The sequence below is a fragment of the Schistocerca serialis genome, chromosome 2, assembly GCF_023864345.2.
Source record: "Schistocerca serialis cubense isolate TAMUIC-IGC-003099 chromosome 2, iqSchSeri2.2, whole genome shotgun sequence".
Classification (NCBI taxonomy): Eukaryota; Metazoa; Arthropoda; class Insecta; order Orthoptera; family Acrididae; genus Schistocerca; species Schistocerca serialis.
In genome coordinates this window covers 844,514,050-844,534,866 of record NC_064639.1, presented here as the reverse complement: position 1 = coordinate 844,534,866, position 20,817 = coordinate 844,514,050, and the positions used below count along the sequence as shown (strand labels likewise).

At 43.8% G+C, this 20,817-nt stretch overlaps 1 protein-coding gene across 1 annotated transcript in view; it reads right to left on the bottom strand.

Annotated features, from left to right (window-relative positions):
* The window catches only part of LOC126456455 (uncharacterized), a 478,332-nt gene that overhangs the window by 219,189 nt on the left and 238,326 nt on the right, over positions 1-20,817 (bottom strand). The window contains exon 16 of the mRNA XM_050092205.1: positions 7,836-7,953. Within this exon, the coding sequence (XP_049948162.1) occupies positions 7,836-7,953 (118 nt within the window). The remainder of the gene's footprint in view (positions 1-7,835; positions 7,954-20,817) is intronic.

The window sequence follows — 20,817 nt, the reverse complement described above, 5'->3', positions numbered from 1 at the left end:
GAGTAATGTCGTGTTCTATGATGTTTCGGGATTGCAGCCGGATCAGTTTGACTTCTTGCCACAATATTTGGCTGGCAACCGTTCAGCCATCTTGAGCTGAGTGTCCGCCACTGGACACCGCTAGTTCACAGTGTCGAGTTTATAGCAAAAATTGGCTCTGAGATGCATACGCACTGGCGGCGGTCACACAAGGGTCCTCTATTGACGTCCCCGCCCTCTGCAAATACTGTTCCATCTGTGGCCCGCAGGCGCATACGTAAAGGTGAAACTACACGTCCGCTCTCTGTCGGAACGCCTGCTCATGGCGCAAAAAACAACAAACGTCAGATATCGCCAGACGTGTCATTATGAAATAAATATTTTCGCTAAGAAGAAATTAAAAAGATGGCCGGGTCCCAAGCCTCGTCCAGCTGAAAGCCGCCGTCACGATTTATAAGATCTTGTGTTAGGCTTATTTCCGCATATTCTTTCATTAGCGATTCCCGAAAGAATCTCGCCGGGGGCCAAGATTTTTATGGCACAATAATCCATAGAATATCTTGTGACAATGCAGCGCTTAGCTATGGGCAACTTACGGGGCTGCAAAAGGCGAGTGTGGCGCTCATGTACAATGCACCTTTCATGCACTATGCGCATCATCTGACCTACTCAAGCTTTGCCACACTCCCAAGGAATTTTGTAAATTCCGGCCTTCCACAGTCCCAGATCGTCCTTTACCGAACCGAGAAGAGCGCTAATCAGCGACAGTGTCCGGAAGATTGCTTTATCTTGATGTTTCCTTAGGATCCCGCCTCCTTTAGACGAAAGGTTGCCGATGTGTAGAAGGAACGCTTTGGACTTTAACACCTCTTTATCCTCTTTAAAGGGGACAATTATTGAACTATATGAAATAAAGTAGTCGTAACTTCTGAACGGTTTGCCGACCGGAGTGGCCGAGCGGTTCTAGGCGCTACAGTCTGGAACCGCGCGACCGCTACGGTCGCAGGTTCGAATCCTGCCTCGGGCATGGATGTGTGTGATGTCCTTAGGTTAGTTAGGTTTAAGTAGTTCTAAGTTATAGGGGACTGATGACCTCAGAAGTTAAGTCCCATAGTGCTCAGAGCCAATCTGAACGATTTCCATTAGGGTTTTCAAACTGCACGGTTGGCCGCGGGGCATGATGGGAGAATTAGTATACACATGCGCGTGATTTGGTTTGGCGACGATGCCCACTTTCATTTGGATGGGTTCGTCAATAAGCAAAATTGGCGCATTTGGAGGACTGAGAATCCGCATTTCGCGACCAGTCACAGAATAATCGGTGCGATATTCCTTGATGGAACGGTGACTACCGAACGGTACGTGAAGATTTTGGAAGATGATTTCATACCAGTTACCCAAAGTGACCTTGATTTCGACAATATGCGGTTGATACTGGACGGAGCTCGAGCCCATCGGATTTGGAAAGTTATGTCTTGGAGGAGCACTTTGGGAGCCGCAGTCTGGCCCTGGGGTATCCAGAGGCCATTATCATAGGTGTCGATTGGCCGCCATATTCTCCGGATCTGAACACACACGACTCCTTTTTGTTGGGCTACACTGAAGACACTGCTGAGCTGAAAACAGCCATTCAGGAGGTCTTCGACTGCATCGATGTTCCGACACTTCAGTGCGTCATGCAGGATTTCGCTACTCATTTGCGTCACGAAACCGCCAGTGATAGCAGGCATATCGAACATCTGTAGTGATGTTTACATGCTGAATAAAGTGTGTGCATGCCGTAGTTACGTTTTTTTCATATAATTCAATAATTGTCACGCTGTATATTGTGTGTGGTCACATATCTTCCTCCTCAGCGCTGTACTAATCTGATGTTGGCCACCCGTTGCGGTCGAGCGGTTCTAGGCGCTTCAGTCGGGAACCACGTGGCTGCTACGGTCGCAGGTTCGAATCCTGTGTCGGTCTTGGATGTGTGTGATGTCCTTAGGTTAGTTAGGTTTACGTAGTTCTAAGTCTAGGGGACTGATGTAACCTCAGATGTTGTCCCATAGCGCTTAGAGCCATTTGAATCTGATATGGAGACACCGACCGCAGTTGTTCTAGCTCCTTTGCGAGGCTATCTCCATCAGAAGCAACATGTGACAGGTGTTCGAACGTTCAAATGACGCCAGTAGGTTGTGAAGGTCGATAGCAGCTCGGTGCTTGTAGATAGAGGTCCGTACGTGTGGGCTTACGGTTGACGAAATTCCGTAATGACCCCTCCACTTTCCTAATAACCAAGACGTCCAAAAACGGTAAGCAACCATCCTTCAACATTGTTCTATTGAAAAATGGCATCACGGTACTGTCGTGTGAGTGGGAACACGTGACGACCCAGATCGTCCGTGGCTTGCCACTGCGTTGTCAGAGTTTTCTCAGTCGCTACCAGCCGCGATCTGAAGTCATTACCGATGCCTCCCAACACCGTGACGACGGGAGTAACACCTCTGTGCCTCTCCAAAACATTGAAAAAATGAGATCTCTTTCAAGATCGCCAACATACTCGCAAACGATGATCATTCAGAATAGTGCAGAAGCAGAATTCCCCACTGAAGACAGTGTGATACAATTCATCAGCAGGACATGTGTCTCTGTCAGGCCAACACTGCAAACACAGCCAATTGTGTTGTGGTGTCAACGGTAGCCAACGGAAAGGCTCGGTAATTCCCTAGTCCAGTTGCTGTCAGTCTCCGACCAGCGGTGTGGAACAGCAGAATGTTGCTGGGACTCCATTACTTGTTCCCAGATTGCAGGTGCATACCTGAAGGGTTGTTGTGTGCTTGTACACAGTATGACTACTCTCCTTTGTGGGGGCAGGTGTGATCGACCGTAACCGTGACGACGAGAGCGCCCGCCATCAAGATCCCGCGCAGTCTAGCATCGGTCATCCAAATACCCCGCAAATCTGGATACTGCGCGATTCGACCAGCCGGCCAAATGGAGACCCATAATGAGGCCCCTTTTAAACTCTGTCAGGTGCTGATAATGCTGTTTCACATGAATAAGCGACATCTCAGAGTACTTCACAGTAAAAACTCATCATCTGACGCTATTCGCACCTCGTATACATGCGACCAAGCCAACAGTACTAAACACGAAAAACGTTAAAGTACTGTGGTTGTTGTTCTACCTGTCACAGAGAATTTTAACACTAACCCTTTACGTACCCGCTGATATTACTTCTATATCCAAACATCATTTCATTATTTTTGAGCACGGTATATGTTTCAAAGTACTAATAAAAATCTATATCGACGATATGAGTTAATAATACAGCGGGTAACTTCTGTTTTCCTTACTGTGGGTTGGTGTAATCTGTGCAACTTTTCAGTCTTTAGATATGGAGCTTTAATCTAGCGAGCCGTTGTGTATGACTCCTAAACATGGAACTATTTCATAATAATATTCTGAAACGAACGTAATTGGAACAAATTCTGTACTCAAAGATTTTGCTTCTATACTTCGCTACACCGAGGGTATTTGCCTCTAAATTGCTCAATTTAGCAGCTGTTCTAGATTCCAATTCCGGACTATTTGCTGCATTTTATTTGATGAATGAATTACGGAAAACGTCGTTCAAGAACCTCGATTAAGTGATCCTGGTGTCGGTAATATTACTATTGCTACCACTCAGTGAAGGTACTGATTGTGTCTTTGGTTATGGCCTTAATGGACCTTAACGTCTTTGGATTTTCTGCCAGACTTCGAGACAGAGATTCGTTACGAGAACTGTTAAAAGCATCTCACATCGAAAACCGCATTAACTCTCGAGCGCCTCTGTACATTTTACATTCTTCGCCAGGCATTAGCGAAGAGAAGCCAAGGAGAGCTAGTTACGAGTCTCAGATTTTGGACGAGGAAAAGCACAGTGCGAAGGAGAACTTCCCAAGCAAAGAGTATGTAAGTAAAAGGAATGATGAAGGTGGTTCAACAAGATTAGTTGGGTAAAAAAACTCAAAAGACGTATTACAAAGTTAACTTTTTTAAGGAAGGATACCAGAGCCGACAAAAGTTCGTCAAGGACAATAATGAGTGGTACGACAACTGTGGTAGTAGGAAAACTGTACAGGAGCAGAAATGACTAGCGAGAAAATTAACACAATAAACAAAAGATTTACTTAACTTGTATTTCTCCAAACACATTAAGACTCATTACAGATAATGCGGAAGAAAGGAGGTCCAGCTGTCTCAATGCCCGCGAGGAAACGTCTATCTGCACTAAAACACGAACGGTGGTGTCAGAGCCGCGACCAGGCGGCGTCTGCATGGAGTCCCGTAGGTAAGTGGCTCCGAGCGGGAGAGGGCTGAGCCGCTTCCGCCGGCCCTCCTATATCGCGGCGTCAGGGGCCGCCGAGCCGCTAGAGAGGTGTGGCTCGGCAGGCGTACTCCATTGCATCCGCCGGATCCCGCACGACAGCTATTGGCGTCTCACGGAAACTTGAAGTTCCGTTGCTATGACGCCATGGGGTGGTATCGATAGGTGATATCATAGGTACCACACTCACCAATAAATTCTACATCGCTGAGAGTTGCAAACAAGGCTGCAGGTAGCTCCTGAACTGTGATAAACCTAATCGCCTGTTCGGTTTCCAGTCTTCTGACACTGCAGATTTATATTAGCCACTGCCTGCACCAGAGGAAATGAAGAATCAGATAATGAGGCTGAAGAAGAATCAAAGTCCAGAGACGGTAGAATTCCAGCAGTCATTTAAGCGAGCTGGAGGGAGGAAGACTACTAGAGAATCCCCCAACTAATCAAGAGAATATAGATTATGTAAGTCTGCAGGCTTTCGTGGCCGTTGTCACTGAAGTTAAAATCTTCTGGGTTATTAGGCCGCGTCATGTTTCTTCTAAAATGGTCGACGTTTCGACCCCTCTGCTGGGATCTTCCTCAGGATCTTTTTGGTGCCCACTACTGCTAGTGTTCTAGCAGCAATCGTCTGCCCTATACACAAGAAAGGTGACTAAATGAACTGCAGCTCTTCTGAACATCTACAGTAAGTAAGATATTGCAGGGCCTCTGTTATTCCAAATTACGATGCAATGTTCTTCTGAATATGCATGCATGTCCAAAGGAACAGGCACTACAGCGACTACAGCCGTTATGAAATGTTTTCGAAATTGCGAATATGGACAACCATCAGCTGTATAATGGAATGACGACAATGAAAGATTGTGCTAGCCCGGGCTTCGAACTCGAATCTGCCGCTTATCGCGAGCTATGGTCTTACTATTAGGCTATCCGAGCCAGACCCGACCTTCAATATGTCGTCAACCACGTGTCTATTATCTCATCCATTATGCATATTCCCGTACAGGTGAGACATTTTACTTGATAGTCGCTTGCCCAGTGTTGGCATGCATGTCCAAAGGAACACTGCATCGTAATTCGGAATAACACACGCACTGCAGTATAGCATTTATCCGCTGACACCGAGCAATGACTTACAAGAAAAATGTCTCTACTTTATGGGAATGTACATAACGGGTGTAGGAGCACAAGTTGTAGACACATGGTTGACGACATTTGGAAGGTTGGGTCTGGCCGTGGGTCGTGCCTGGGTAGCCTTATTGTAAGGCTACCGTTCGCGATAAGTGGGAAATCTAGGTTCGAGCCCGGTCCTACACAAATATTCATTGCTGAAATTCCATTATGAAGCTCTTGCTTGTCCATATTCGCAATTGCGAATACATTTCATATCTGCAACAAGACCCTGTCCAACAATATACTGGACAGAATACAGCCGTTTGCAGGAGAAGTGATTGGTGGATATGAGGAGATTTAAGGAAATGCATTGGACTGTACACAACGTCTATGTACTGCGACAGCTCACCTAGAAGACATGATAGTATGGTGAAGACATTCATGTGCTCTTGGCAGATTTTAACAAGGCTTGTGAGTGTACTCAATGGGAGAGACTGATAATTTGCCAAAGCGAGACCGGAATATTCGGGAAACTTGTCTGCCTAATTAGAGTTTGTCTCACTGATTCAAAAGGAAAATGAAACTCGGGAGTCAAGTTACGTATAGCTTTAACATACACTATGTGGTCAAAAGTATCCGGACACCTGGCTGAAAATGACTTACAAGTTCGTGGCGCCCTCCATCGAGAATGCTGGACTTCAGTATGGTGTTGGCCTACCCTTGACCTTGATGACAGCTTCCAATCTCGCAGGCATACGTTCTATCAGGAGCTGAAAGGTTTCGTGGGGAAGGCAGCCCATTCTTCACGGAGTACTGCACTGAGGAGAGGTATCGACGTCGGTCGGTGAGGCATGGCACGAAGTCGGCGTTCCACAACATCCCAAAGGTGATCTGTAGGATTCAGATCAGGACTCTGTGCAGACCAGCCCTTTACAGGGATGTCACTGTCGTGTAACCACTCCGCCACAGGCCGTGCATTATGAACAGGTGCTCCAGCGTGTTGAAAGATGCAATCTCCATCCCCGAATTGTTCTTCGACAGTGGGAAGCAAGAAGGTGCTTAAAACTTCAGTGTAGGCCTGTGCTGTGATAGTGCCACGCAAAACAACAAGGGGTACAAGCCCACTGCATGAAAAGCGCGACAACACCATAACACCACAGCCTCCTAATTTTTACTTTTGGCACTACACCCGCTGGCAGATGACGTTCACCGGGCATTCGCCATACCCATACCCTGCCATCAGATCGCCACACTACTTAAACCTAACTAACCTAAGGACATCACACACACCCATGTCCGAGGCAGGATTCGAAGCTGCGACCGTAGCAGTCGCGCGGTTCCGGACTGAAGCGCCTAGAACCGCTCGGCCACCGCGGCCGGCTGATTCGTCACTCCACACAACGTTTTTCCACTGTTCAATCGTCCAATGTTTACGCTCCTTACACCAAGCGAGGCGTCGTTTGGCATTTACTGGCGTGATGTGTGGCTTATGAGCAGCCGCTCGACGATGAAATCCAAGTTTTCTCACCTCCCGTCTCGATGAAATCCCAATTTTCTCACCTCCCGTCTAACTGTCATAGTATTTTGTGGATTCTGATGCAGTTTGGAATCTGACGATCTAGATAGATGTCTGCCTTTTACACATTACGACCCTCTTCAATTGTCGGCGGTCCCTGTCAGTCAACAGACGAGGTCGGCCTGTACTCTTTTGTGCTGTACGTATCCCTTCACGTTTTAACTTCACTATCACATTGGAAACAGTGGGCCTATGGATATTTACGAGTGTGGGAATCTGGCGTACAGGCGAATGACACAAGCGACACCCAATCACCTGACCACGTTCGAAGTCCGTGAGTTCCGCGGAGCGCCCCAGTCTGCTCTCTTACGGTGTCTAATGACTACTGAGGTCGGTGATGTGGAGTACCTGGCAGTAGGTGGCAGCACAATGCACCTAATACGAAAAACGTATGTTTTTGGTTGTGTCCAGATACTTTTGATCACATAGTGTAATTACAGAACTGAGAGGAGATGGATATTATTCAGCCTGGCTTTCGAAAAGATAATGCGGGAACCTTTCCATAAAATTTTAAGGGGATCGAGATCGAAGGTGAGAAAATTAAACATATTGCATATGTCGACGACGTCGTTCTGTTATCCAGATCTAAGGAAGAACTTTCAACACCAAATTTCTCCTCTGAATGTGAAAATATTTCGTTGATGCCCACCTACATAAGGAGCAATAATCATTGTGATAAAATGAGAGAAACTGGAGCTCGCACGGAAATATTTAAGCGTTCGTTTTTCCGGAGAGCTATTGGACAGAGGATCGGTAGAGAAATAGTGCGAAGGTAGGTTCGGTGAGTCCTCTGCCAAGCAGTTAACTATCGTTTACAGAATAGTCCTGCAGCTGCAGATGGAGATGAGCAACAGCGTGGAGGTGGCAGACAGCAAGATCGAACTCCTGGTGAATGATTCGAAGAGCGAGTGCCTGGTGATTAGCATGTACACTCCTGGAAATGGAAAAAAGAACACATTGACACCGGTGTGTTAGACCCACCATACTTGCTCCGGACACTGCGAGAGGGCTGTACAAGCAATCACACGCACGGCACAGCGGACACACCAGGAACCGCGGTGTTGGCCGTCGAATGGCGCTAGCTGCGCAGCATTTGTGCACCGCCGCCGTCAGTGTCAGCCAGTTTGCCGTGGCATACGGAGCTCCATCGCAGTCTTTTAACACTGGTAGCATGCCGCGACAGCGTGGACGTGAACCGTATGTGCAGTTGACGGACTTTGAGCGAGGGCGTATAGTGGGCATGCGGGAGGCCGGGTGGACGTACCGCCGAATTGCTCAACACGTGGGGCGTGAGGTCTCCACAGTACATCGATGTTGTCGCCAGTGGTCGGCGGAAGGTGCACGTGCCCGTCGACCTGGGACCGGACCGCAGCGACGCACGGATGCACGCCAAGACCGTAGGATCCTACGCAGTGCCGTAGGGGACCGCACCGCCACTTCCCAGCAAATTAGGGACACTGTTGCTCCTGGGGTATCGGCGAGGACCATTCGCAACCGTCTCCAAGAAGCTGGGCTACGGTCCCGCACACCGTTAGGCCGTCTTCCGCTCACGCCCCAACATCGTGCAGCCCGCCTCCAGTGGTGTCGCGACAGGCGTGAATGGAGGGACGAATGGAGACGTGTTGTCTTCAGCGATGAGAGTCGCTTCTGCCTTGGTGCCAATGATGGTCGTATGCGTGTTTGGCGCCGTGCAGGTGAGCGCCACAATCAGGACTGCATACGACCGAGGCACACAGGGCCAACACCCGGCATCATGGTGTGGGGAGCGATCTCCTACACTGGCCGTACACCACTGGTGATCGTCGAGGGGACACTGAATAGTGCACGGTACATCCAGACCGTCATCGAACCCATCGTTCTACCATTCCTAGACCGGCAAGGGAACTTGCTGTTCCAACAGGACAATGCACGTCCGCATGTATCCCGTGCCACCCAACGTGCTCTAGAAGGTGTAAGTCAACTACCCTGGCCAGCAAGATCTCCGGATCTGTCCCCCATTGAGCATGTTTGGGACTGGATGAAGCGTCGTCTCACGCGGTCTGCACGTCCAGCACGAACGCTGGTCCAACTGAGGCGCCAGGTGGAAATGGCATGGCAAGCCGTTCCACAGGACTACATCCAGCATCTCTACGATCGTCTCCATGGGAGAATAGCAGCCTGCATTGCTGCGAAAGGTGGATATACACTGTACTAGTGCCGACATTGTGCATGCTCTGTTGCCTGTGTCTATGTGCCTGTGGTTCTGTCAGTGTGATCATGTGATGTATCTGACTCCAGGAATGTGTCAATAAAGTTTCCCCTTCCTGGGACAATGAATTCACGGTGTTCTTATTTCAATTTCCAGGAGTGTACTACCAACAGTTATGTCATTCATAATTTTCAAACGTTTATAGATAACTAGCTGACAAAACACGGCATTGCACAGGTATTCATTTTACCATTTATCTATAAGAAACGACAATAAAAAATGAACTGTGTTTGTAGTGTAATGTCGAAGAAATTTCATTTCGATGTATTCGTGAAAACGCCTCCGAAACTACCTAACTGTTTCTGTACGGTGGGCGCAGCTGCTTCACGTTGTACAACGCAGTTTTGTAAACGTCCCTTTGGCAACGCCAGTTCATAGCTCCATAGACGGTTATTGTTTTCGCCTACAGCCGTTTGCGCTTCGCAGTTGAAAGTTGTCAGAAGCACTGCCAGGTGTCAGGGATCTTCTTAAGTTGACTCTACTGTGGGAGTGTGTTAGTAGTAAAGAGTAAATGTATTAAAAATGTCCTGCGTGATGTGGCATCTTTTCACGAATCTCAGTGTTTATCTCGTCAGTCTCTTGAATTATCCGAGACAATGACATACGAATATTTGTATATGTACGTTCAGCGGCATATGTTGTGTTTATTTCTAAGATGTAGCAAATATGAACATTTCTGCACATCACGTGTAATCTGTGAAATAGTCACCGTCATAATCAGCACATCTCGGATGTCATATACGAGGCTAAATAAAATCTATATAGCTTGTCGAAAATATTACTTCGGATGTTTGTTGGCTCCGACAGTAATGACGAGAAATTTTTAAACTGCTGGCCCCCTTCCCCCCCCCCCCCCCCCCCTCCCATAGTATTAGAAGAAGAGCGCTGTGTCTGCCTTATAAATGTAGAGGCTGAGACTACATAATATGCGACGATGGCAGAATAATGCTTCGCATTGCCACATCCAGGCGCTGTACTATTTTCTTTAACGTTGTAAATCACATGGGTCCGTATTTTTGTGTGTCCTTTTATCAATATGGTTGAATTTACTGCTGCGTATAGACTATTATTAACTAAACTCATTCAAGTCACATTTGTAATGGGTCCCTGGCCCAAATGATAATATTTACGACAGCGTCATGATAACGAAGAGAAACTTATCTCATTTTCTTAACAAAGACTTGCAGAAATTTCTGTTATCTTTCAGTACTATTTAACGATTTAGTCTAGTTAAAAAGGACTACGAATTTGTTTGTTGCGTAATGTTCATTAGAATTCAACTGATAATCAGAAAGTACGTTTGTTCTGAAAGCATTATTAAGCAAACATCCAAGATAAACGGCAATTTTTTATTTGTTTAGCATTACGTTGTTTGCAAAGTGTAGAGGGCGTATGTTAACTTGTGTATTCTAGTACTCATCGAACAGCTATGTAAAGGAAGTAGCTTATTTCCTTGGTTGCTTTAGATTTTGCTTCGCTCACAACCACACAGAATATTTTCATAACCGTTGATGTATGGGAAGGTCAAGTCGCTCGGATGGTTAAGCATCGATGGCCTTTGAAATCCATGGATTTTACTCCCAGCGGAAGAAGATCGCTAGGCAGACCAAATAGAAGGTGGAGGAATGGAATCCATGGCAACCTGCTGGAGATTGCCATAGATGGTGATTGGTGGCAGAAAGCAGGAAGCAGAACCTCCTCTTGAGAAACAATACAATCAAGCTGCAGTCACCAGTACATAATTAGTTCTCTTCGTCGGGGTTTTCTGAAGTACTGAAATATGTCTGGTACAAAACAGAGTATTTAGAGGATCGCCCAACACAATTTGAGACTCCTGCTGAATTTTGTTTTATATTCTGTGTATTATGTGAAGAAATTTCGTTAGTTTTGTGTGCATGGTGTAAACGTTTTGTTTTAAAGCGTTATATTTTAATAATTTCTTTAGCGATTGTCATTATTGTAATGATTTTGTATCATAATAATCAGTTACTTATTATTTTCAGGTAACAAAATACACGTATGGGAAACGATAAACTAAAAAGCACGAATTTACAACGTAAAATAACAATTTAAAATACAAAATAAATATAAATAAAACTGTTAGAAAAGTAATGAACGTTTAGATATTTTAATCATTTATGTTAAAAATATTCCTACAGCAGCTTGTGTACAATTTATTTTCGAAAAATGGTATTTCTGAAATCAGCTAACTTCACCTAGATGGATGTGGCGTGAAAGCTTCTTTAATTCATGCTGGAAGAAAAGTTATCATTTGCAAAATTAATTGTTGGTGGTGGCGTATTTTGCAAAATTTCAAATCATTACAGAAATTAACTAACCGTTTACAAGAGCGTTCACTGCATTTCAACTTTTATATGATACACATTTTTTTTTTTTTTGTGTTTCATGGTTTCGAAATTATTCCCTGTAAATATAATATGGCAAATTACCTTACGGGGTGTACTTTATCCTTAAAAGTTAAGCTAGGCACAACCAAAAAAATTCATATTGCATTATTTTACCTCTCTACACACCCGCAAACTTTCATCAAGATCGTTTATTTACACCAGTGAATGTTCCTTTGTTAGCCACACTACGCCACTATTTCATTAGCTCTGACAGAGAACATCGAGGAAGTTCAAAGAACGGAAGGTCGTTTTGTGTTATCGCGAAATAGTGGAGAGAATGGCACAGATATAATACGCTAACAGGGGTGATAATCATCAAAACAAAGGTGTTTTTCGTTGCGGCTGGATCTTCTCCTGAAATTTCAGTCACCAACTTCACCTCAGAGTGCGAAAATATTTTCTTGGCGCCCACCTACATAGGAAGAAATGATCATCATCATAAAATAAGAGAATTCAGAGCTTGCGCTGGCACGGGGAGGTTTAAGTGTTCGTTTTCTCGCGCTCTGTTCGACAGTGGACAGTGGAGAAAGAAAGTGAGGGTGTTCCATGAATCCTCTGCCAGGTACTTAATTACGAACTGCAAAGCAGTCATGTAGATATAAATGCAGACATGTACACTGATCAGCCAGAACATTATGACCAATCACCTAACAGCCTGTATGCCCTCCTTTGACACGGATAACAGCAGCGACGAGTCTTGGCTTCGAAGTAATGAGGCCTTGGTAGGTCGCTGGAGGGAGCTGACATGCCATCTGCGCACACAAATCACCTAATTCTCTTATTCCGGGGAGGAGTGGATGGGCTCTGAAGCCACGTTCAATCACATCCCAGATGTGTTCGATAGGGTTCAGATCTGGCGAGCTGGGAGCCCAGCACATCAATTGGAACTCGCCACTGTGTTCCTCGAAACACTCCATCACACTCCTTGCCTTGTGACGTGGCGCATTATCTTGCTGCAAAATGCTACTGCCGTCGGGATGCCAGAGAACGATACTCCTTGGCCGTCATGGTGGCTTACACGAGCTGCACTCGACCAATGGACGTCAACGTGAATGTTCCCCGGAGCATAATGGAGACGCCGCCATCTTGTCTCCGTGCCGCATTACATATGTCAAGCAGTTGTTCCCCTGGAAAACGACGGATTCGCGCCCTCCCATCGGCATGATGAAAAAGTATCGGGATTCATGAGACCAGGCATCGCCCTGCCACTGCGCCACCGTCCAGTGTTGATGGTCACGTGCCCATTTCAGTCGTAGTCGTGATGTTAACATTGACACACGCATGGCTTGTCTGTTCCGGAGGCCCATCGTTGAGAGTGTTCGGTGTATTGTGTGATTAGACACACTTATACTCTGTCCAGCATTACAGTCTGATGTTATTTCTGCCACAGTTCGCCGCCTGTCCTGTTTTACCAACCTGCACAGCCTACGACGTCCGATATCAGGTAATGAGGGGTAGCCGCCCAACCCCACGCCGTCAGGACGTGGTTTCACCTTGGTTTCGCCACGTGTTGAAGACACTAACCGCAGAACTCCTGGAACACCCGACAGGACATGCAGTGCTCCGAAATGCTAGTGCCGAGTCTCCGGGCCATCACAATCTGCCCTCGGTCAAACTCGGACATTTCGCGCGCCTTCCCCACTCTACACACGGACAAAACACTCACTGATACTACATGTACCGTGTGTGTGTCTGACCGGATGTTACTCCTCGCCAGGTGACACTGGTAGTGCCTGCACGGGTTTATATCGATAGTAGGTCGGTGGTCTTAATATTCTGACTGGTCAGTGTACATGTAGACTGAAGACGCGGAGCTTTATGGAGTGCTGCGAGCAACGGCGTTTTCTAGGTACCCCGACTCCATATGTCCACCGCATAAAGTTCCTTCCGCAATCATTGCTCGAAGACTGTTTGAGTCGTACCTGCGTTCAGACAGCAACAATTCTTGCCGGTTTTAAACCGATTGTTATTGATAAGCCGTGAAAGTCGTCTCCGGTACCCGTCGGTTAGGATTGTTTTACGACACTTCTTACGTCTCGAAACGTGACTGCGAGTGGTACACCAATCACTGTAGACACACTTTTGGACAGACTCCGTTCTAATTAATCAGCTCTTGGTTGTAAATACAGCCGGAACAATTCTACAGAACCAAGGCACAGGTTGTCGTTAAACAAAAGAGGGACCTTGTGGTTAGATTTTAGCTATTAACCAGTTCAATTCTTTGCCTGCGATTGCATTTCGCAGTCATTAGTTATAATCTGAACAACCTGTTGTACTAAGCTGTTCGCTTCTGTGATTGAAAGACCCGTCATTATTGGTATATTTTCCTTGGATCTTGTGGTTCCGCCGAGTGAGTTCTCTTGTAATAAGTGTTCACTAGAAATGTTTTGAGACGTTCCTTCAGAGCGTTCTTAATAACTGACAACCAGTTTAACTTTGAAAATATTACCAGCCAACTGTCGCCAGGACTTTAGTCAAAATAAAATTGTCAGAAGGGCCAGTTGGAATCCAGTCACATCTTGGCTGCCGATTGAAATTAAGAGGTTCGTTGCTTTGAAGTAAGCCTTAGCATTGTTATATTGATTGCTAATCTGTTGTATTGATTGCTAATCTGAACAACCTGTTGTACTAAGCTGTTCGCTTCTGTCTTTGAAAGACCGGTCATTATTGGTGTTTTTTCCTTGGATCTTGTGGTTCCGCCGAGTGAGTTCTCTTGTAATAAGTGTTCACTAGAAATGTTTTGAGACGTTCTTTCAGAGCATTCTTAATAACTGACAACCAGTTTAACTTTGAAAATATTAACAGCCAACTGTCGCCAGGACTTTAGTCAAAATAAAATTGTCAGAAAGGCCGGTTGGAATCCAGTCGCACCTTGGCTGCCGATTGAAATTAAGAGGTTCGTTGCTTTGAAGTAAGCCTTAGCATTGTTATATTGATTGCTAATCTGTTGTATTGATTGCTAATCTGAACAACCTGTTGTACTAAGCTGTTCGCTTCTGTCTTTGAAAGACCGGTCATTATTGGTGTTTTTTCCTTGGATCTTGTGGTTCCGCCAAGTGAGTTCTCTTGTAATAAGTGTTCACTAGAAATGTTTTGAGACGTTCCTTCAGAGCGTTCTTAATAACTGACAACCAGTTTAACTTTGAAAATATTAACAGCCAACTGTCGCCAAGACTTTAGTCAAAATAAAATTGTCAGAAAGGCCGGTTGGAATCCAGTCGCATCTTGGCTGCCGATTGAAATTAAGAGGTTCGTTGCTTTGAAGTAAGCCTTAGCATTGTTATATTGATTGCTAATCTGTTGTATTGATTGCTAATCTGAACAACCTGTTGTACTAAGCTGTTCGCTTCTGTCTTTGAAAGACCGGTCATTATTGGTGTTTTTTCCTTGGATCTTGTGGTTCCGCCGAGTGAGTTCTCTTGTAATAAGTGTTCACTAGAAATGTTTTGAGACGTTCCTTCAGAGCGTTCTTAATAACTGACAACCAGTTTAACTTTGAAAATATTAACAGCCAACTGTCGCCAGGACTTTAGTCAAAATAAAATTGTCAGAAGGGCCAGTTGGAATCCAGTCACATCTTGGCTGCCGATTGAAATTAAGAGGTTCGTTGCTTTGAAGTAAGCCTTAGCATTGTTATATTGATTGCTAATCTGTTGTATTGATTGCTAATCTGAACAACCTGTTGTACTAAGCTGTTCGCTTCTGTCTTTGAAAGACCGGTCATTATTGGTGTTTTTTCCTTGGATCTTGTGGTTCCGCCGAGTGAGTTCTCTTGTAATAAGTGTTCACTAGAAATGTTTTGAGACGTTCCTTCAGAGCGTTCTTAATAACTGACAACCAGTTTAACTTTGAAAATATTAACAGCCAACTGTCGCCAGGACTTTAGTCAAAATAAAATTGTCAGAAGGGCCAGTTGGAATCCAGTCGCATCTTGGCTGCCGATTGAAATTAAGAGGTTCGTTGCTTTGAAGTAAGCCTTAGCATTGTTATATTGATTGCTAATCTGTTGTATTGATTGCTAATCTGAACAACCTGTTGTACTAATCTGTTCGCTTCTGTCTTTGAAAGACCGGTCATTATTGGTGTTTTTTCCTTGGATCTTGTGGTTCCGCCGAGTGAGTTCTCTTGTAATAAGTGTTCACTAGAAATGTTTTGAGACGTTCTTTCAGAGCATTCTTAATAACTGACAACCAGTTTAACTTTGAAAATATTAACAGCCAACTGTCGCCAAGACTTTAGTCAAAATAAAATTGTCAGAAGGGCCAGTTGGAATCCAGTCGCATCTTGGCTGCCGATTGAAATTAAGAGGTTCGTTGTTTGAAGTAAGCCTTAGCATTGTTATATTGATTGCTAATCTGTTGTATTGATTGCTAATCTGAACAACCTGTTGTACTAAGCTGTTCGCTTCTGTCTTTGAAAGACCGGTCATTATTGGTGTTTTTTCCTTGGATCTTGTGGTTCCGCCGAGTGAGTTCTCTTGTAATAAGTGTTCACTAGAAATGCTTTGAGACGTTCTTTCAGAGCATTCTTAATAACTGACAACCAGTTTAACTATGAAAATATTACCAGCCAACTGTCGCCAGGACTTTAGTCAAAATAAAATTGTCAGAAAGGCCGGTTGGAATCCAGTCGCATCTTGGCTGCCGATTGAAATTAAGAGGTTCGTTGCTTTGAAGTAAGCCTTAGCATTGTTATATTGATTGCTAATCTGTTGTATTGATTGCTAATCTGAACAACCTGTTGTACTAAGCTGTTCGCTTCTGTCTTTGAAAGACCGGTCATTATTGGTGTTTTTTCCTTGGATCTTGTGGTTCCGCCGAGTGAGTTCTCTTGTAATAAGTGTTCACTAGAAATGTTTTGAGACGTTCCTTCAGAGCGTTCTTAATAACTGACAACCAGTTTAACTTTGAAAATATTAACAGCCAACTGTCGCCAGGACTTTAGTCAAAATAAAATTGTCAGAAGGGCCAGTTGGAATCCAGTCACATCTTGGCTGCCGATTGAAATTAAGAGGTTCGTTGCTTTGAAGTAAGCCTTAGCATTGTTATATTGATTGCTAATCTGTTGTATTGATTGCTAATCTGAACAACCTGTTGTACTAAGCTGTTCGCTTCTGTCTTTGAAAGACCGGTCATTATTGGTGTTTTTTCCTTGGATCTTGTGGTTCCGCCGAGTGAGTTCTCTTGTAATAAGTGTTCACTAGAAATGTTTTGAGACGTTCTTTCAGAGCATTCTTAATAACTGACAACCAGTTTAACTTTGAAAATATTAACAGCCAACTGTCGCCAGGACTTTAGTCAAAATAAAATTGTCAGAAAGGCCGGTTGGAATCCAGTCGCATCTTGGCTGCCGATTGAAATTAAGAGGTTCGTTGCTTTGAAGTAAGCCTTAGCATTGTTATATTGATTGCTAATCTGTTGTATTGATTGCTAATCTGAACAACCTGTTGTACTAAGCTGTTCGCTTCTGTCTTTGAAAGACCGGTCATTATTGGTGTTTTTTCCTTGGATCTTGTGGTTCCGCCGAGTGAGTTCTCTTGTAATAAGTGTTCACTAGAAATGTTTTGAGACGTTCCTTCAGAGCGTTCTTAATAACTGACAACCAGTTTAACTTTGAAAATATTAACAGCCAACTGTCGCCAGGACTTTAGTCAAAATAAAATTGTCAGAAGGGCCAGTTGGAATCCAGTCACATCTTGGCTGCCGATTGAAATTAAGAGGTTCGTTGCTTTGAAGTAAGCCTTAGCATTGTTATATTGATTGCTAATCTGTTGTATTGATTGCTAATCTGAACAACCTGTTGTACTAAGCTGTTCGCTTCTGTCTTTGAAAGACCGGTCATTATTGGTGTTTTTTCCTTGGATCTTGTGGTTCCGCCGAGTGAGTTCTCTTGTAATAAGTGTTCACTAGAAATGTTTTGAGACGTTCCTTCAGAGCGTTCTTAATAACTGACAACCAGTTTAACTTTGAAAATATTAACAGCCAACTGTCGCCAGGACTTTAGTCAAAATAAAATTGTCAGAAGGGCCAGTTGGAATCCAGTCGCATCTTGGCTGCCGATTGAAATTAAGAGGTTCGTTGCTTTGAAGTAAGCCTTAGCATTGTTATATTGATTGCTAATCTGTTGTATTGATTGCTAATCTGAACAACCTGTTGTACTAATCTGTTCGCTTCTGTCTTTGATAGACCGGTCATTATTGGTGTTTTTTCCTTGGATCTTGTGGTTCCGCCGAGTGAGTTCTCTTGTAATAAGTGTTCACTAGAAATGTTTTGAGACGTTCTTTCAGAGCATTCTTAATAACTGACAACCAGTTTAACTTTGAAAATATTAACAGCCAACTGTCGCCAGGACTTTAGTCAAAATAAAATTGTCAGAAGGGCCAGTTGGAATCCAGTCGCATCTTGGCTGCCGATTGAAATTAAGAGGTTCGTTGCTTTGAAGTAAGCCTTAGCATTGTTATATTGATTGCTAATCTGTTGTATTGATTGCTAATCTGAACAACCTGTTGTACTAATCTGTTCGCTTCTGTCTTTGAAAGACCGGTCATTATTGGTGTTTTTTCCTTGGATCTTGTGGTTCCGCCGAGTGAGTTCTCTTGTAATAAGTGTTCACTAGAAATGTTTTGAGACGTTCTTTCAGAGCATTCTTAATAACTGACAACCAGTTTAACTTTGAAAATATTAACAGCCAACTGTCGCCAAGACTTTAGTCAAAATAAAATTGTCAGAAGGGCCAGTTGGAATCCAGTCGCATCTTGGCTGCCGATTGAAATTAAGAGGTTCGTTGTTTGAAGTAAGCCTTAGCATTGTTATATTGATTGCTAATCTGTTGTATTGATTGCTAATCTGAACAACCTGTTGTACTAAGCTGTTCGCTTCTGTCTTTGAAAGACCGGTCATTATTGGTGTTTTTTCCTTGGATCTTGTGGTTCCGCCGAGTGAGTTCTCTTGTAATAAGTGTTCACTAGAAATGTTTTGAGACGTTCTTTCAGAGCATTCTTAATAACTGACAACCAGTTTAACTATGAAAATATTACCAGCCAACTGTCGCCAGGACTTTAGTCAAAATAAAATTGTCAGAAAGGCCGGTTGGAATCCAGTCGCATCTTGGCTGCCGATTGAAATTAAGAGGTTCGTTGCTTTGAAGTAAGCCTTAGCATTGTTATATTGATTGCTAATCTGTTGTATTGATTGCTAATCTGAACAACCTGTTGTACTAAGCTGTTCGCTTCTGTCTTTGAAAGACCGGTCATTATTGGTGTTTTTTCCTTGGATCTTGTGGTTCCGCCGAGTGAGTTCTCTTGTAATAAGTGTTCACTAGAAATGTTTTGAGACGTTCCTTCAGAGCGTTCTTAATAACTGACAACCAGTTTAACTTTGAAAATATTAACAGCCAACTGTCGCCAGGACTTTAGTCAAAATAAAATTGTCAGAAGGGCCAGTTGGAATCCAGTCACATCTTGGCTGCCGATTGAAATTAAGAGGTTCGTTGCTTTGAAGTAAGCCTTAGCATTGTTATATTGATTGCTAATCTGTTGTATTGATTGCTAATCTGAACAACCTGTTGTACTAAGCTGTTCGCTTCTGTCTTTGAAAGACCGGTCATTATTGGTGTTTTTTCCTTGGATCTTGTAGTTCCGCCGAGTGAGTTCTCTTGTAATAAGTGTTCACTAGAAATGTTTTGAGACGTTCTTTCAGAGCATTCTTAATAACTGACAACCAGTTTAACTTTGAAAATATTAACAGCCAACTGTCGCCAGGACTTTAGTCAAAATAAAATTGTCAGAAAGGCCGGTTGGAATCCAGTCGCATCTTGGCTGCCGATTGAAATTAAGAGGTTCGTTGCTTTGAAGTAAGCCTTAGCATTGTTATATTGATTGCTAATCTGTTGTATTGATTGCTAATCTGAACAACCTGTTGTACTAAGCTGTTCGCTTCTGTCTTTGAAAGACCGGTCATTATTGGTGTTTTTTCCTTGGATCTTGTGGTTCCGCCGAGTGAGTTCTCTTGTAATAAGTGTTCACTAGAAATGTTTTGAGACGTTCCTTCAGAGCGTTCTTAATAACTGACAACCAGTTTAACTTTGAAAATATTAACAGCCAACTGTCGCCAGGACTTTAGTCAAAATAAAATTGTCAGAAGGGCCAGTTGGAATCCAGTCACATCTTGGCTGCCGATTGAAATTAAGAGGTTCGTTGCTTTGAAGTAAGCCTTAGCATTGTTATATTGATTGCTAATCTGTTGTATTGATTGCTAATCTGAACAACCTGTTGTACTAAGCTGTTCGCTTCTGTCTTTGAAAGACCGGTCATTATTGGTGTTTTTTCCTTGGATCTTGTGGTTCCGCCGAGTGAGTTCTCTTGTAATAAGTGTTCACTAGAAATGTTTTGAGACGTTCCTTCAGAGCGTTCTTAATAACTGACAACCAGTTTAACTTTGAAAATATTAACAGCCAACTGTCGCCAGGACTTTAGTCAAAATAAAATTGTCAGAAGGGCCAGTTGGAATCCAGTCACATCTTGGCTGCCGATTGAAATTAAGAGGTTCGTTGCTTTGAAGTAAGCCTTAGCATTGTTATATTGATTGCTAATCTGTTGTATTGATTGCTAATCTGAACAACCTGTTGTACTAAGCTGTTCGCTTCTGTCTTTGAAAGACCGGTCATTATTGGTGTTTTTTCCTTGGATCTTGTGGTTCCGCCGAGTGAGTTCTCTTGTAATAAGTGTTCACTAGAAATGTTTTGAGACGTTCCTTCAGAGCGTTCTTAATAACTGACAACCAGTTTAACTTTGAAAATATTAACAGCCAACTGTCGCCAGGACTTTAGTCAAAATAAAATTGTCAGAAGGGCCAGTTGGAATCCAGTCGCATCTTGGCTGCCGATTGAAATTAAGAGGTTCGTTGCTTTGAAGTAAGCCTTAGCATTGTTATATTGATTGCTAATCTGTTGTATTGATTGCTAATCTGAACAACCTGTTGTACTAATCTGTTCGCTTCTGTCTTTGATAGACCGGTCATTATTGGTGTTTTTTCCTTGGATCTTGTGGTTCCGCCGAGTGAGTTCTCTTGTAATAAGTGTTCACTAGAAATGTTTTGAGACGTTCTTTCAGAGCATTCTTAATAACTGACAACCAGTTTAACTT